Source organism: Schistocerca gregaria, chromosome 8, assembly GCF_023897955.1.
Source record: "Schistocerca gregaria isolate iqSchGreg1 chromosome 8, iqSchGreg1.2, whole genome shotgun sequence".
NCBI classification, from domain to species: Eukaryota; Metazoa; Arthropoda; class Insecta; order Orthoptera; family Acrididae; genus Schistocerca; species Schistocerca gregaria.
Genome location: NC_064927.1, coordinates 133,958,614 through 133,977,322, shown reverse-complemented (window position 1 = coordinate 133,977,322; position 18,709 = coordinate 133,958,614). Strand labels below are relative to the sequence as shown.

Genomic DNA, 18,709 nt, shown 5'->3' with positions numbered 1-18,709 from the left:
GATTTTCACGCTTCTAAACAGCCCTCGGTCCACTGTTTCCGGTGTGATAGTGAAGTGACACATACAGCACAAAAGTGTACAGGCAGATCTCGTCTGTTGACTGACAGAGACTGCCGACAATTGAGGAGGGTCGTAATGTGTAATAGGCAGACATTTATCCAGACCATCACACAGGAATTCCAAACTGCATCAGGATCCAGTGCAAGTACTATGACAGTTATGCGAGAGGTGAGAAAACTTGGATATCATGGTCTAGCAGCTGCTCATAAGCCACACATCACACCGGTAAATGCCAACAGCTCCTCACTTGGTGTAAGGAGCGTAAACATTGGACGATTGAACAGTGGAAAAAAGTTGTGTGGAGTGACGAATCACGATACACAATGTAACGACCCGATGGCAGGGTGTTGGAATGGCGAATGCTCGGTCATTTGCCAGCGTGTGTAGTGTCGACAGTAAAATTCGGAGGCGGTGGTGTTATAGTGTGGTCGTGTTTTTCATGGGGGGAGGGGTCGGCTTGCAACCCTTGTTGTTTTGCGTTGCACTATCACAGCACAGGCCTACATCGATGTTTTAAGCACCTTCTTGCTTCCCACTGTTGAAGAGCAATTCGAATCCTGCCTCGGGCATGGATGTGTGTGATGTCCTTAGGTTAGTTAGGTTTAAGTAGTTCTAAGTTCTAGAGGACTGATGACCTCAGATGCTCAAAGCCATTTGAACCAATTTGATTTTTGAATGCAAGTAGTAATTACAAGCAAAATGGCTTTTTAAATAATCACGAACCAAACGAAAGGCTTCCTTATTTAATTTCCTGATCTTTAATCAATGAAATCTATTTTTCTTTTTGTTTAAAATGAAGGAAGATTTTCAAATAACGTAGTCGTATGCCCAATTTATTTTTAATGAACGTTCAGTGGACACACGTAAATCAGACTCACTTTTATTAGGACAGCTCAGCGGCAAAGATCTAATTCCATCCAATACTTAATGGTAAGAGAGCAAGACCACTAGATAAAAAGAGAGCAAGCACGAGAGCTTTTCACACTCATTCATGCCATTTTATAATATTCTAGCAGTGTTATGTTTGCATAATTTTTATCTCAGTAGTAGTAATAAGCATCGCTGCATTACATAGAATTTTATCCCCAAAAAATTAAATACTGTTCCACATAAGCGTACTACATGCTGTCAGCTAGAAATTATCTCTCTTGATATAGGGGAAAATTCGTTGAACCTGGCTGTGACGCAATAGCTTTCACTTGTTTGATAAATGCCAATAGAGCACTGATGCACTACCTTAATTGTAAATGTTGCTGAATGCAATGACCTTGTTTGTCGGTAACACCTTCTCTATTGGACTGATAATGACAACGGAGCGTAGAATGACAGAGTACGAAACAGATCTGATTCAGGGACTAATGCTAGTGTACTTACGACGTAAGATTTCGACTGTAGTTGCATTGTGTCGTCTGTACAGAGTTACAGCATTCCGCTAGTGACGTGGAGGTGGGTTCTGCTACAGGCAAGAAGGTGTCGTCGTGGAGCAGCGAGAGCGGACACAACCCAGAAGAGATAGGCGAGTACTTCCAGGGCGACATCATCCAGCCCATGTCGAGGAACGGCATCCGAGCCAAGGGCGCCCGCTGGCCCCACGGCGTCGTCCACTACCAGATCAGCCCCGGGTTCAGTGAGTACGCCCACACGCGCTCTTGTATTGTTTCCTCTCTAACACCTTGCTTCATAAATTTTCTTAGCATTTCGATTGTTCTTTCATGGAATGTACAGAGGCTATGACACTGTCTCTACACAGGGATTACTGAAAATATTTATAAGGCTGTACTTCTATCAGGACAGAACAAACACGGTCCAAAAGGTCCAGTCTGTGTTTATTCGTAGCGTATAAGCGACGTCAGAGCAGTAACTACGGTGGCAGCAGGACTTTGGTCACTTTGGTGGCACCATTGTTCAGTGTGCGTGTGTTATCTTTCCTGCTTCTGTCCGAGAACCGATGTATTAAATTTGCATGTACGCCGCCTGTCCGTTGCAGTTTGTCTTGAAAATGGCGGGGTGTTCTCCCGCCGAAATATCGGCTGTCGCTGAAAGTGTTACCTGACTGTATTCCCGGAAATTATTCCTTAGAAAATACATACAAAGGAGGTGGCTTACAAAACACTCGTTCGACCTGTACTTGAGTATTGTTCATCAGTGTGGGATCCGTACCAGATCGGGTTGACAGAGGAGATAGAGAAGAGCCAAAGAAGATCGGCGCGTTTCGTCACACAGTTATTTGGTAAACGTGATAGCGTTACTGAGATGTTTAGCAAACTCAAGTGGCAGGCTCTGCAAAAGAGGCGCTCTACATCGCGGTGTAGCTTGCTGTCCAGGTTGCGAGAGGGTGCGTTTCTGGATGAGGTATCGAATATATTGCTTCCCCCTACTTATACCTCCCGAGGAGATCACGAATGTAAAGTTAGAGAGATTCGACAGCGCATGGAGGCTTTCCGGCAGTCGTTCTTCCCGCGAACCGTACGTGACTGGAACAGGAAAGGGAGGTAATGGCAGTGGCACGTAAAGTGCCCTCCGCCACATATCGTTGGGTGGCTTGCGGAGTGTGGATGTAGATGCTTAGAACGCAGCTTGTTTACGGACGCCATTTTGAAGGCTACGCACAGCACGGTAACGTATCAACTACATGGCTCTATAGGGACTAAAGCGGGAATATCCCACGATGTCCCACAACAAATTCTGCATTTTTTCAAACAAGACTCGCAGAGAAAAAATTATTGCGTTATTTATTCACCGCCCCTCATATGTTAAGATATTTCGGAATTTCCATCAAGTTTAATTCCTTCTCAATTTGTTTGTTTGGTTTTCTTGACTGCATGATGTGGTTTTAGATCTAAGGTGCCGTTCGGTGCAGATTGGAACAAACTTCAAAAAACACTTGGATGGTGTGAAAGCTCTATACAACGATCTCAAAGTGTTAAAAGCTCGAAAAAGTGCACCTTTCGTATTTTAGTACAATACAGCCAGTAACTCGAAGAAATAAAAATAAGAGTATACAAAATAAAAGAAAGTGGGTATCGAGGTAAAAGAAGGACGTCTAACAAGAATTTGGTGTATCAGAAGCCAAAAAAAAGGGAAATCTTTCTTTGCATGATGCAAACCTTATACTACATGTGCATCATCATTATTAACAATCAATACATTATTATGTCAATTTCAGATAGATGTGAATTCCATGTTTTTGTCGCAGTTATGTGGTTTTAGTCAAGGAGAAAGCATTGTTTTAAATCTTAATTACTATACGAATGGGTACGTATGTGCCACCTCATAATTCAAACGGTATGTTCAGTGAAAAGTTTAAGCCACTTAGGACTTACATCTCGGGCGCCACGATGACTGAAACGGAAGATCGTGATAATGCTCACGGAAAAGCTATGAGAAAAGTGCTGCAGTTTGGCTGTGAAAGTGACTCCGATTTACGTATGAGAATACCACGTGAACAGTGTAGTCCTGGGAAAGGAGAAAATTCACAAAATATTTGATTGCATCATAACTCTAGGCCGACTGGACAACGATTCGAACTGAGCTTGGATGACAAACATGGCTACGTCATTCCACACTGCTTCAGACCGTTGAGAGAGTTCATCAGTCGTAGTGGCTGGCGGTTGGTGGCGTGCAAGTCTCTCGGCAGGCGGTGACCAGATGTTTTCAGTGGTTGAGAGACCGGAGAACATGCTGGCCAGAATGACAGTCGAATACGCCCCGTGTCGAGTTATGACAGAACAGACACATACCGTCACACATGACCATGACAAATTGAGTCTGGCGACGTTAGTTCACATGTGGGGCCGCCACACACGGATGCGCCAATCATGATGCCATATGCACAACTGGCTTTCGTTCGAAAGACAAGATGGTAACACTTCTGTGCTCAGGTTTCGACACGTTACGACCCTTAAATAGATTCAAAAACGGTAATTTCAATGATTTAATATAAATTAAAATAGGGTAGGTGTCTCCAGATGGTGGGTGCGAGTATTGTCGTCGGCAGTACGTGCGTCTCAGCGCCGTGATGCAGCCAATGCTTCGTACCGAATTCGGCGTGAACGCAACACACGAGGGAAATTAACCACCACCAGAAACTTACGTTTAAACTTTCATGGGGCCTGTGTTCTAATGGCGTAGGCCGCACAACGATGTCATTGTCAGTGCACAATGACTGAATCATTCTTTACATAGCTTGCGTGAAAATACTGCAAGATACAAATAAAATCTCAGGTAGTGGTGGAAAGTAATGACTGAACACGAAAAGTGTTCGGTTATTAACGCCCACTAATAATGTGCCGTCGACGTCTCTGTTCCAGCCGCGATCCTCTAAAACACATAATCATCATACAAATTAAAAATAATATCAAAGTGACATGGTTTTTGCTAGAAATAAAAGGCAGAATAACTTCATACTATATTAAGAAAACCTAATTATTCCCTAAATAATAATCTTTACAATGAAAATGGCAACCGTACCTTACGAGAGCGAGACACCGAAACAGAAAACTCAAAAGAGGTAACAAACCAGGCGAAGTGCAAAAATATCAGATGAACGAAATTAGTCCAGCGATTAGATGTGAGGTTATAGGATTCGATGCACACTCAAGTAAATGCTTAAATTTAAAGTAAGAGTGCAGGTGCATTGTTTAAAGAGTTATTTCACAAACAGTGCATACATATGAAATTGGATGAAATAAAAAGTGATAATACAGGTTGCCGTTGGGAGCACCGCTGTTGACTCGCAGTTCTTTTGAGATCCACGTCAAGGGAGGCTGCAACAATGGCGCGTTCACCTGCTGACGTTGTCGCACTGTGAGGTAGATACTTGGATAGCTCCGGAGGTAGTCACTCTGTGCGATCTTGGTTCATTGCTGGCGAGGCCATTTCGTATCTCAGGGTACTTGACGAGACAGCATGATCCTGCATGGTCGAGGGAACTGTAAGTCAAATTCCTCGCCGCTAGCCGCGTAGGTCCATTGAGATCCTACATGACGTTGAGTATGGCCCTCCCGAGATATGCGATTCTCTATTTGCATGACGGTCCCGACATCGCGACCTACACGACCAAGAGATACTGCCTTCGTTGACTTCTTGCCAGACATGAGTTCCGCCGCAGTGTCAACCTCTGTATGTCAGAATAAGACTTGGACTTGTTGCATATATTCCAGTCTCTGTTTCCCTCTACAGATTTTATTCCCTACAATTACTTCATCTACCGCGGAAGTTATTTCTTGATGAGTTAACACATAACACACACTCTACCATTCTGTTCCTCCTTCTCAACAACATCTCACGTTTCTCTCCTCGCCTTTTCTGTGGAGAACCTTGTTATTTCTTATATAATGCGTCCACCTAATTTCCAATGTCCTTCTACAGCACCCTATCTCCTCTTTTCTGGTTTTCACACATTTCATGATTCGTTTCCATACAGTGCTGTGATCGGACCATACGTCCTCAGAAATTTCTTCCTCGTATTAAGGCCCATGGCAGTGGATACACCGGTTCCCGTGAGATCATCGAAGTTAAGCGCTGTCGGGCGTGCTCGGTACTTGTATAGGTGACCATCCAGGCCGCCATGCGCTGTTGCCATTTTTCGGAGTGCACTCAGCCTCGTTATGCCAGTTGAGGAGCTACTCGACCGAATAGCATGCTTCGGTCAAGAATACCATCATAACTACTGGGAGAGTGGTGTGCTTACCCCACGCCCCTTCTATCCACATCCTCCACCGAGGATGACACGGCTGTCGGATGGTCCCGGTAGGCAACTCGTGGTCTGACGACGGAGTGCTTTTTTTTATTAAGGCCCATGTCTGCTACTAGGAGATTTTAGTTGGTGAGGAATTCCGTCTTCACCAATGCTAATCTGCTTGTTTGAGCCCTCCTTGTTTCGTTCTACATGTGTTATTTTTCTCCCAATGTCGCAGAATTCTTTTGTCTACTTTTGTAAGTAGGCTGTTTAGGTTTTTTTATTGGTAACGTCGCCGCCACGTAACGCTCTGTATGAAAAATCACTGGCTGTGGTGTGTGCAGTCAGTGGCTGGTTGGCATTGTTGTAATACTAGCCATTGTAGTGTTGGGCTGCTGGATGTTAACAGCGCGTAGCGTTGCGCAGTTGGAGGTGAGCCGCCAGCAGTGGTGGACGTGGGGAGAGAGAAGGTGGTGTTTTCAAATTTGTAAGACTGGATGTCATGAACTGCTATATATATTATGACTATTAAGGTAAATACATTGTTTGTTCTCTATTAAAATCTTTCATTTGCTAACTATGCCTATCAGTAGTTAGTGCCTTCAGTAGGTTGAATCTTTTATTTAGCTGGCAGTAGTGGTGCTCGCTGTATTGCAGTAGTTCGAGTAACGAAGATTTTTGGTGAGGTAAGTGATTTGTGAAAGGTATAGGTAAATGTTAGTCAGGGCCATTCTTTTGTAGGGATTTTTGAAAGTCAGATTGCGTTGCGCTAAAAATTGTTGTGTGTCAGTTTAAGCGCAGTCTTGTATAATTTTTCTAAGGGGACGTTTCACTTTATGCTCACCAATTTGGGAGTTAAGTTTATCGCTAAAGTCATTACTGTTACTCCATGTTACTTATGTCCTTCTGTGGTTTACTTTCAATCCACAGTGTGTTCTCACTAGACTTTTCACTCAACATTTCCAGTAATTTTTCTACTCTTTCACTGAGGATAGCAATGTCATCTGCAAATCTTATCATTGACACCTTTTCACTGTGAATTTTAATACCACGCTTCATCTTTTGTTTTATTTGGGTCATCGTTTCTTTGCTGTGTAGATGGAAGAGCAAATATTGAAAACTGCATCGCTGTGTTAAACTCTTTCTAATCCTAGTACTTCTTTCTTCTTATAACATTCTCCAACTTACAAGAGAGATAATCCGATCTTATCATAAGCAACCAATATTAAAGTGCGATTACTGAATGAAAAATCTGCTACTTAATTTTTTCCTACGTACACAATATAGATGGTCTATATTCTCCCATTTCTCTGAAATGTTACCCATTTGCACAGCGAAGAATGTCAATTCAATGTTAGTTGCATAGTTTTCATGAAGTTGCAGTTGCATTCTGAGTTCCGTCTATGCAGTGATGTAAATATCTTTCTTATTCAATTTATGGTACAGACGAATGTTCAACCTTAGGTGGACTGATAATGCAAGGAATGAGGAGGTTCTCCTCAGAATCGGAGAAGAAAGGAATATATGGAAAACACTGACAAGAAGATGAGCAGGGTGGTAGGACATCTGTTTGGACATAAGGGAATAACTACCATGGTACTAGAGGGAGCTGTATAGGGTAAAAACTGCAGAGGATAACAGAGACTGTTGTATATCCAGAAAATAGTTGACGTAGGTTGCAAGTGCTACTCTGAGATGAAGAGATTGGCACAAGACAGGCATTCGTGGCGGGCGACCTCAAACCACTCAACAAAAAAAAAATGTTAATGTGATTACTTCCAAGTAAATGTGTCGCCCGTTTCGACGAAAAATCGTAAGAAAGGAAAAGGATGTACAATTTGTCTGATAAATTTTGAACAGAAAGACCATTATTTTTGTTGTCTCTTATTTGTTAATGTAGAATTATTTCACTTAATTTATATTTGACTTACACATGGTTCAAACTGCAGATCTAGTCTATTAACCTAGAAGAGAAAGTTTTTTTTTCACAAAATAATAAAATGTTAAGCATTGTTTATTGAATCGGGAACTATTCTACGTTGCCTAAGTGATAATGTTTTCGCTGTTGCTTTATTTTACTTCCCATAATACAGGGTGAACATTAATAAAACCGACCAACTGATTTCTGACTGTAAATGGAGGAGAAGAGGTCATATGAACATGTGTAGGGAAATGCATCGTTGCTGCGATAGACGACAGTTCCATTGACCACGTGCCGCGTGTTCCTTGTGTGTTGCAGGCTGTGTGATAGACGCAGCGTACTGTAGGCAGCAGAACGGTCCGGTATTCATGTCGGGAACAATCCGCGATGGTGACTGTGTACAGCCAAGTGGATGGTCTAGAGGCAGGACGGTTAATCGAGTAGCAGACCACGCTGCATCAGTCACACAGCCTGTAACATACAAGAGACACAGGGCAGCGCCATCTACCGTGAAACGATGCATTTCCGGACACATGTTCACAGGAGCCTTTATCCTCTATTTCCAGTCAGAAATGTATGCCTGTACTAGCTATTACGACACCAGTTAAAGGCACTGCTATATTTACAACAGGAAGGTTACTGGATTGGAGCAGTTTAGGCCTGAAGATGACTTAGTGTAACGTCGAAACTGGTTGCCTAGAAGTAAACCTATACAACGGCGATTGGTATTGTTTTTATTGAATATTGAACAGCCGTAGCCCCATACTCCACCAGAAGATGAAGTTACATTCACAAGTCGATTCACCCACCGTTGGTGCTGAAAGTTAGGTTTCAAGTAAATACACTACTGGCCATTAAAATTGCTATACCATCCCAGTTGTCAATCGTATGATTATCACCACAACATGTTTCGGGACAACATTTGCAAGTGCTAAAAACAAGAAAACCAGATAAAACAATGCTCCTTATATCTACAGATATTTAAGGATTACAGACATCCTGGTTACAGCTTACCTTAAAAAAATTTTACGCCATTATCCCTCGTCACAACTTAGAAACAAAGTGCACACGTGCATTATCATCTCAAGCCATAAAACATAAAACACCATGTAAGCCCGTAATAGCTATTACGAGACCGGTTAAAGACACTGCTATATTTATAGCACGAAGTTTATTGGATTGGAGCAGTTTAGGACTGAAGATGACGTAGTGTAACGTCGAAACTGGTTGCCTAGAAATAAACCTATACAATGGCGATTGATATTGTTTTTATTGAACATTGAACAACCGTAGTCCCATACTCAACCAGAATATGAAGTTACATTCATTGAAACATCACAAGTCGATTCACCCACCGTTGGTGCTGGGAATTAGGCTTCACTGGCTATTAAAATTGCTACATCACGAACATGAGGTGTTACAGACCCGAAATTTAACCGAAAGGAACAAGACGCTGTGATATGCAAATGATTAACTTTTCAGAGCATTCACACAAGGTTGGCGCCGGTGGCGACACCTACAACGTGCTGACTTAAGGAAAGTTTCCAACCAATTTCTCATACACAGACAGCAGTTGACAAGCGTTGCCTGGTAAAACGTTGTTGTGATGCCTCGTGTAAGGAGGAGAAATGCGTACCATCACGTTTCCGACGTTGGAAAATGTCGGATTGTAGCCTATAGCGATTGCGTTTTATCGTATCGCAACATTGCTGCTCGCGTTGCTGGAGATCCAATGACTGTCAGCAGCATATGGAATCGGTGGGTTCAGGAGGGTAATACGGAACGCCGTGCTGGATCCCAACGGCCTTGTATCACTAGCAGTCGAGATGACAGGCATCTTATCCGCCTTGCTGTAACGGATCCTGCAGCCATGTCTCGATCCCCTGAGTCAACAGATACAGACGTTTGCAAGACAACAATCATGTGCACGAACAGTTGACGACGTTTGCAGCAGCGTGGACTATCAGCTCGGAGATCATGGCTGCTGTTACCCTTGACGATGCATCACGGACAGGAGCGCCTGAGATGGTGTACTCAACGACGAACCTGGGTGCACGAATGGCAAAACATCATTTTTTCGCATGAATCCAGGTTCTGTTTACAGCATCGTGAAGGTCGCATCCGTGTTTGGCGATATCGCGGTGAACGCGCATTGGATGCCTGTATTCGCCATAGCCATACTGGCGTATCATCCGGCGTGATGGTATGGGGTGCCATTGGTTACACGTCTCGGTCATCTCTTGTTCGCATTGACGGCACTTTGAACAGTGGACGTTACATTTGAGAAGTGTTACGACCCGCGGCTCTACCCCTCACTCGATCCCTGCGAAACCCTACATTTCAACAGGATAATGCACGACCGCATGTTGCAGGTCCTGTACGGGCCTTTCTCGGTACAGAAAATGTTCGACTGGTGCCTTGGCCAGCACATTCTCCAGATCTCTGACGAATTGAAAACGTCTGGTCAATAGTGGCCGAGCAACTGGCTCGTCACAATAAGCCAGTCACTAGTCTTAATGAACTGTGGTATCGTGTTGAAAGTGCACGGCCAGAGGTGGTTGTTCTGGGTACTGATTTCTCAGGATCTATGAATCGAAATTGCGTGAAAATGTAATCAGATGTCAGTTCTAGTATAATAGGAATACCCGTTTGTCATCTCCATTTCTTCTTGGTGTAGCAGTTTTAATGGCCAGTAGTGTATCATTATTGGTAGCTGATGGCAGCGGCTTTCAATTTGCAATTGTACCTCGGGAACTGCGGCTGCAACGGCTTGTGATGTTTCAGGTTTTATGGTCTGATTTGACAATGCACGCGTGCATCTTGTTTTTAAGTTGTTCCGAGGGCTAATGCTACAAAAAGATTTCGCCTTACATAGGGGTGTCCGGCTACTTTTGATCAGATACTATGTATTAAAGTCGTACCAACAGCGCACTCCTCCGAGAAAAAGAAAAACGAGCAACGCGTGCGGTGCGGTTCCGCAGGTGACGAAGCAATGGCGAACATCAAGGGCGCGATGCGCGCCTACCACAAGCTGACGTGCGTCCGCTTCCGGCCGTACACGGGGCGCGAGACGGACTACATCTACATCACGCACGGCAACACGGGCTGCTGGTCGAGCGTGGGGCGGCTGGGCGGCGCGCAGGAGGTGAACCTGCAGGACCCGGGCTGCACCGGCACGGTGGGCACGCCCGCGCACGAGCTCATGCACGCGCTCGGCTTCCTGCACGAGCAGAACCGCTACGAGCGCGACAAGTACGTCACCATCAACTGGCAGAACATCGAGCCAGGTGAGTCGCCTCTGCGCGAGCGCCGCGGGCAGACGTCGCACTACATCTGCATCACATTTTGGCAGAGGGTTCATTCAACCTCCTTCACAATTCTCTATTATTCCAATCTCGTATAGCGCGCGGAAAGAACGAACACCTATATCTTTCCGTACGAGCTCTGATTTCCCTTATTTTATCGTGGTGAACGTTTCTCCCCAAGTAGGTCGGTGTCAACAAAATGTTTTCGCATTCGTATTCGGAGGAGAAAGTTGGTGATTGGAATTTAACGAGAAGATTTCGTGGCAACGAAAAACGCCTTTCTTTTAATGATGCCCAGTCCAAATCCTGTATCATTTCTGTGACACTCTCTCCCATATTTTGCGATAATACAAAACGTACTGCTCTTCTTGGAACTTTTTCGATATACTTAGTCTTATCTGGTAAGGATCGCACACCACGCAGCAGAGTTCTAAAAGAGGACGGACAAGCATAATGTAGGCAGTCTCCTTAGTAGATCTGTTACATTTTCTAGGTGTCCTGCCAATAAAACGCAGTCTTTGGTTAGCCTTCCCCACAACATTTTCTATGTGTTCCTTCCAATTTAAGTTGTTCCTAATTGTAATACCTAGCTTTTTAGCTGAATTTACGACTTTTAGATTAGACTGATTTATCGTGTAAACAAAGTTTAACGAATTCCTTTTAGCAATCATGTGGATTACCTCAGACTTTTCGTTATTTAGCGTCAATTGTCAATTTTCAAACCATTCAGATATCTTTTCTAAATTGTTTAGCAATTTGTTTTGATTTTCTGATGACTTTATTAGTCGATAAACAACAGCGACATCTGCAAGAAACTAAGACGGCTGCTCAGATTGTCTCACAAATCGTTTATATAGGTAAGGAACACTACCTTGGGGGACGCCAGAAATCACTTCTGTTTTATTCGATGACTTTCCGTTAATTTCTACGAACTATGGCCTCTCTGACAGTAAATTTCAAATCCAGTCACATAACTGAGACGATATTGCATAAGTACTCAATTTCACTACGAGCCGCTTGTGTGGTGCAGTGTCAAGAGCCTTCCGGAAATCCAGAAATACGGAATCGATCTGAAATCAGTACTACTGAAATCAGTAGTTTGTTACCATGTTAGCTGGCGCCGGCGCTGCAGCCTCAGTTGTCAACATTGCTCCATTTACCGCACTGACAAAGCTACAGTTGATCGGAATGTAGGATTCGCGACCGTTGGCTGTGAAGTTAAAAGTTATCGGGTTATGGTACCGACCGACAGAGTGCGGCCAGTTCTCAAAAGTAAGCCTCAGCAAGAGGGCCGAAACGATCGATGCAGAGTTTTTGAAAATACTATACGATACGAAAACCCAAGAATTTCGTGTGGATGTTTTCAAATACGACTTCACTACTCGTGTCGGAACATGGGAATCAAATCATTCGGTTGAATTGTCCAGAATGTCCTTCAAACCAATCCCGAAGAGTTCAGGCTCAGTGTGACATGGCGCATCTTTGTTTGGGAATATGGAGTACATCAATGGCTGCAAATAGTCTCCAGGTGGCCGAACATAACCATCTTTCTTCCAGTCAATGATCGGTTCAGTTGGGACAGAGCGGTTCAGTTGAAACAGAGAACCCAGTCCACAACATGTAAACACAGCCCACACTATTATGAAGCCAACGCCAGCTTGCACAGTGCCTTGTTGACAACTTGGCTCCATGGCTTCAGGGAGTCTAAACCACATTTGAACCTTACCATCAGCTCATATGGAAGCGCCATCTGCTTGTACAGGGCCTTGGTAACAACTTGGGTCGATGGCTTCTTGAGGTCTGCGCCACACTCGCTCACCTGGAGCCACTAACTGGTTGCACAGTGCCTTGTTGACAACTTGGCTCCATGGCTTCAGGGAGTCTGAACCACATTTGAACCTTACCATCAGCTCATATGGAACCGCCATCTGCTTGTACAGGGTCTTGGTAACAACTTGAGTCCATGGCTTCGTGAGGTCTGCGCCACACTCGCTCACCTGGAGCCACTAACTGGTTGCACAGTGCCTTGTTGACAACTTGGCTCCATGTCTTCAGGGAGTCTGAACCACATTTGAACCCTACCATCAGCTCATATGGAACCGCCATCTGCTTGTACAGGGCCTTGGTAACAACTTGGGTCCATGGCTTCTTGAGGTCTGCGCCACACTCGCTCACCTGGAGCCACTAACTGGTTGCACAGTGCCTTGTTGACAACTTGGCTCCATGGCTTCAGGGAGTCTGAACCACATTTGAACCTTACCATCAGCTCATATGGAACCGCCATCTGCTTGTACAGGGCCTTGGTAACAACTTGAGTCCATGGCTTCGTGAGGTCTGCGCCACACTCGCTCACCTGGAGCCACTAACTGGTTGCACAGTGCCTTGTTGACAACTTGGCTCCATGGCTTCAGGGAGTCTGAACCACATTTGAACCCTACCATCAGCTCATATGGAACCGCCATCTGCTTGTACAGGGCCTTGGTAACAACTTGGGTCCATGGCTTCTTGAGGTCTGCGCCACACTCGCTCACCTGGAGCCACTAACTGGTTGCACAGTGCCTTGTTGACAACTTGGCTCCATGGCTTCAGGGAGTCTGAACCACATTTGAACCTTACCATCAGCTCAACTTGGGTCCTTGGCTTCTTGGAGCCTGCGGCACACTCGAATCCGGCCATCAGCCCTTACCAACTGTAATCGGTGCTCATCTGACCAGGCCAGTGTTATCCAGTCGACTAGGGTTCAACTGATATGGGCAGTCGCACTGCCAGTAAAGCCACTCGCGTCTATCGTCTGCTCCAGTTTCCATTAACGCCATATTTCTCCGCACTTCCGTAACGGATACGTCCGTCGTATGCCTCACATTGATTTCTGCAGTTAATTCATGCAGTGTTGCTTATCTTTTAGCACTGACAACACCACGCACACGCCACTGCTGTGGGTCATTAAGCGAAGGCTGCCAGCCACTGCGTTGTCGGTGGTGTTAATGTCTCAAATGTGATATTCGCGGGACACTCTTGACTCAGTGGATCTCAGAATACTGAATTCTCTAACGATTTTCGGAACAGAATGTCTCATGCATCTAGTTCCAACTACCATTCGGCGTTCAAAGTCTGTTGATTCCCGTCGTGCAGCCATAATCACGTCAGAAAACTTTTCACATGAATCACCTGAGTAGAAATGACAGCTCCGCCAATGCACTGCCTTTTTTTATCTCTTGTCCGCTATACTGCCGCCATCCGCGTATGTTCATATCGCTCTCCCATGACTTTTGTCATATCCGTGTTCTAAGGGTACTAGTACCCAAAAAATCCTCGGATCAAGGTCACATTTCGTTATCTTCTGTAAGAAAATCACTACTGGGTGAGTATTTGAACACCACACTATGCCACTGAAGGTCTTTTTCTGTGCCTATCGCACATAGAAAATGAAATTTGTCCCACGACATTTCTGGTACTCTGTCTCTAGTGACGTCGCCATTGACGAAACGTCAAACCAAGCTTGCTTTCAATTCAAATGAAATTATACTTATCGAACATGACGCACTGTTCCTTATATGCTGACTCTGGGGGTAGAGTCAAAGTTGCACACTAAAATATTAAAAGAGAAATAGTGAATTGCACGTCTTTGAAGCTGTGACCAATGGTAATGAATTACTGAAACAACTAGTGAAAACTGTTCGCCATGATTCCATATGGAGGAAGTACTCTGACGGATATCAGGAACTAACCGAGGGCAGGTATTGATGAAAAGGTTTGTAAACGAGTAAGGCTAGCAATAGTGACCATATTGATCTACATCAGTTATACTGTAAACCACTGTAAATGTGCGTGGCGAAGGATACCTCCACTGTATCAGTTATTAGGGCTTCTACACATTCCATTCAATTATGGTTAAATGCCTTTTCGCGCACTGTGATTGGTCTTGTCTTGTCCACACGATCCATATGGGAGCAATGCGTAGGTGGTTGTAGTGTACTCTTAGATTCACCTATAGCTGATTCGGGAATTTTGTGAGAAGGCTTCCAAGGGATAGTTTGCATCAATCTTCAAGAGTCTGTCAGTTTAGTTTCTTCAGCATCTTCGTGACACACTCCCCCGGACCCAAAAAAAAAAAAGGAATGTGTGACCATTCATGGTGCCTTTCTACGTATGTATTCAATGTCCTCTCTTAGTTATATTTGGTACAGGTCCCAGAAATCTGCGCGGTATTCTAGGCCTCACAAGTGATTTGTAAGTAATTTCCTTTGTAGCCTGATTGCATTTCAGTTATATTATACCAATGAATTCGAGACCTCGTTTATCAACGACTGAACCTATATCATATCCCTATAAATTATTATACAAAGGCATTTGCATGAGTTGAACAATTCCAATGGTGACTCATTGCCATTGTGAAGGTCACAATTTTAAATTTCTGAAAATTAAATTAAGTCGAAAATCTACGCAACATTTTGAAATCTTACCAAGGTAAGTCTGAATATTTGTGAAGTATTTTCAGACAGTATTTCATTACAGACAGCGACATCATCTGTGAAAAGATTGTTGATTGCATTCAGCAGCAACCAGCCACACACAAGTTTCAGATTACTTTACTGAAAACGCATCGTTACAGGATTCTAATTAATACAATACAACAGCAGAGGACTTTCACACTTTCGTCAAAATTCGTCTTGTGGTGGTTTCCTGGTTACTTGGCGCTGCTGTACGCCATCAACAGTCTGTACAGTACGACAACCACGGTCGCCATCCACGTCTTTATTCGACAAAACTTCGCCTGTGAAAAACCTGAGGTTACAATTTGTAATATACGTACAAGGTAATTAATTTAGAGCGCAAATAGCAAGGGTCCCAAAACACTTTCCCGATACACACCTGAAATTACTTCTCCATTTATCGATGGCTCTCCATCCAAGATAAGTTGTTGCGTCCTTCCCAACAAGATATCCTTAAAACAGTCACAAATTTCGGTTGACACAACGTACATTCATACTTTCGATGATACGTGTAGACGTGGTAGAGAGTCAAAAGTTTTTCGCAACTCAAGAAAGACAGCCTCTGGAATATGATCGCTGTCTGTGTATGTGGAGGATCCATACCATCACGAACAGCTAACTAGGTACACATCTCTCAGGTACACGGTCAACTGTCTATTTAACTTGAACCACTCCAGATCTAAATGTTTTAAGTACCTCACTGACATGCTACTACTGTCTCCTTATCTTGTTTGCTGACCTTATAAGTCTTTCTACTTGTTTTAGTTGCCCTTCGTACTTTGCTAATCACTGTTGATACAAATGCATCGTGGTTACTGATCGTGATGACGACTGGAGAAATGCAAAGAAAAATAAAACATTATGTCCTATGGATAGGGAGGACGTCAACTGGCTGTTTAGTGGCTTGTGGTGTACTATCTAGGTTCGTGGCGATAGTAAAATGAATGGCAGTTTGAGGACTGCCGCACGTACACCTGAAATAAACGGTCTGTGTACTGAGATTACACTATCGGTACAGCTGGTGGCCCACTACACAAACACTTTTACGAGCAACTGAACTTGTCAGCGGGCCTCCAATGGCTATATTTTCCCTCGAGTACTGTTTCACTCTTTCGCTCTAAATCCACCTCGTTACTTTCTCTTTCAGACTGTTTCTTTGCAAGTGGTTAAACGTTTTGCATTGTTATTTTGTATCTTTTGTGTTCCACCATTTTTTTATAATACTGTTATCATCATCCTGCTTGCATGTTTGAATGATCTGCCTGTTCTTTTCTCCACAGTCTTCTAGGAAGGCCCAGAAATCTGCTGTTTTTCATAATATGCCTCGTTAGACATTTATCACCCGTTATATGAATATTAAAATATTATTTTTATAAATTCTTCGAGTTTGTTTTCTTTTGATGAAAGTATTCAGTTATAAATGCGGTCATGTCTTCTTACGTAGTTGAGTGGTCTACATAGGTTTCGACTTCTATCGTTGGTTCTCAAGATATGCGCTGTGGGCCCATGCAGTATTCCTTGGGGATCTTCACATGAAAACTTATAGGAAGTGTCTTTTTAACTACGGTTTAAACTGAGAAACTAAAGAATTTGCTGTAGGCGTATCTGACAATTCATCTGTGAAGTGAAACGTTAAGCAGTCCAAGAGTTGTTCATAGGAAGAGTTGTTATCTGAGGTTATTTTGTTGCTAGATTTCAAGACCATTGTCCCCATTCCCAATGGCTATATGCAGTATTGCCAATTTCTAGTAGGCAATACAATTATAGAGGACGTACATCACAGGCGAGAACTTAAAATGATCTATAAAAATGGCGGAGGTATGCAACTAATACTATACCGTTATAGAAACGAAAGGGAATAAATTTTGTCGGGATATCCGGAAATTCGTCAGTTATGTCGAGTTAAAAAATGATGGGAAATTCGAATAACCCTTTAAGCTTATTTGAAAACAAGACGGGGACAATTTAGATGGATCAGATGACGGATCTAATGTGCTTCTCTTAAGAGAAAAAAATGAGTGGAAATTCAAAATAGATTAATTGCACTAAGTTAAAATGGCTTCTATATGGCGTTTCTTTCACAGTTACCTTCCCCCCCCCCCCCCTCTTCCCCCATCATGCACCAATATGTTTCAACTTGCTCTTCGTCTACTCCTCCTGTATTATATTCTGCAGTTTTCAACGAGTGACAATCCTGTGACAGTGATACAGGTCTCTTCCTTGCCTGACTCTTGAGCGTAAATTTTCCGCTCTATAGCCAAAGTTGCCAAACAACATTATGTTATATTTTTGCATATTGGTCACATCTAAAGACTCTTGAGATGAAAATGTCGAACAATTTTCTCTAATGCCGTTTGTTTACTGTTTTAACTTAGCAGAAGTGGTTTACTTATGCTGTCTGCGATTTTTCCCCATCACAAACCTTTCACCAATATACAAGAGAAGGATGGAGGCTCAATGACCTTGAAACTTGACATCACTGCGAACGGTTCCAGGACTGTTAGTAGTTTGCTACAGTTACTTTGACAGTGGAAGGATCAGTAGAGGCGGAAAATTATAGGAAAACACAGAGAGTAGACGTCCAAAATAAGCCATCAAGCTGCATTGTAGCGATTCCGACTGAAGCTCATAAAAAACTTAATCTCGGGGTTACTATATTTTGCTACTACTGCAGATCGTGCATAATACCTAACCAAGATATATCGCAACAAAAAGAGCCTAAAGTAAACATGTACGTAACAATTGCATCATAACTTCTTCACTTTGTATTTATCTTAAGAGATGGTGTTGCTGGTCCAGTTATCGATAATAATAAATGAATGAATTGCTTTATCTTGCGTTTCGTAAGTGGCTTTTGCAATTAAAACTATGTAATATTTCATCACGTAACCCGATGTGTACTATGTTGATACAACTTATCAATCCTTGATTGCTTTTCTTAAATTCTTATTCGTATTTCTTTTACCAGGCATTAATAATAAACTTTTTGCTAACTTATTTTGGATGGAAACTCTCATTGCAGGGTACTGTGTTATTTTCATATATGCTGTTATGTGCACTAAGTACTGTTGGCCATTCTCACTTTTACCATGTAAACTTCGTTTGAATCATTTTGGTAAATTCAAACCTGTTGATAGTCTCCCTCAACCCACTCACAAGATAATAGTCAGCTTTTCTATTTCCTATTGCTCTTACAAAAAATTGTGAGTTAAATTAGATTTCAAAAATAACTTAAAGATTACTTCTGTAA

General features: G+C 43.1%; 1 protein-coding gene across 1 annotated transcript in view; it reads left to right on the top strand.

Moving 5' to 3' along the window:
- Positions 1 to 18,709, top strand: part of LOC126284599 (hatching enzyme 1.2-like) — an 84,723-nt gene that overhangs the window by 47,432 nt on the left and 18,582 nt on the right. Inside the window, exons 3-4 of the mRNA XM_049983646.1 lie at positions 1,523 to 1,687; positions 10,643 to 10,948. Coding sequence (XP_049839603.1) covers positions 1,523 to 1,687; positions 10,643 to 10,948 — 471 coding nt within the window. The remainder of the gene's footprint in view (positions 1 to 1,522; positions 1,688 to 10,642; positions 10,949 to 18,709) is intronic.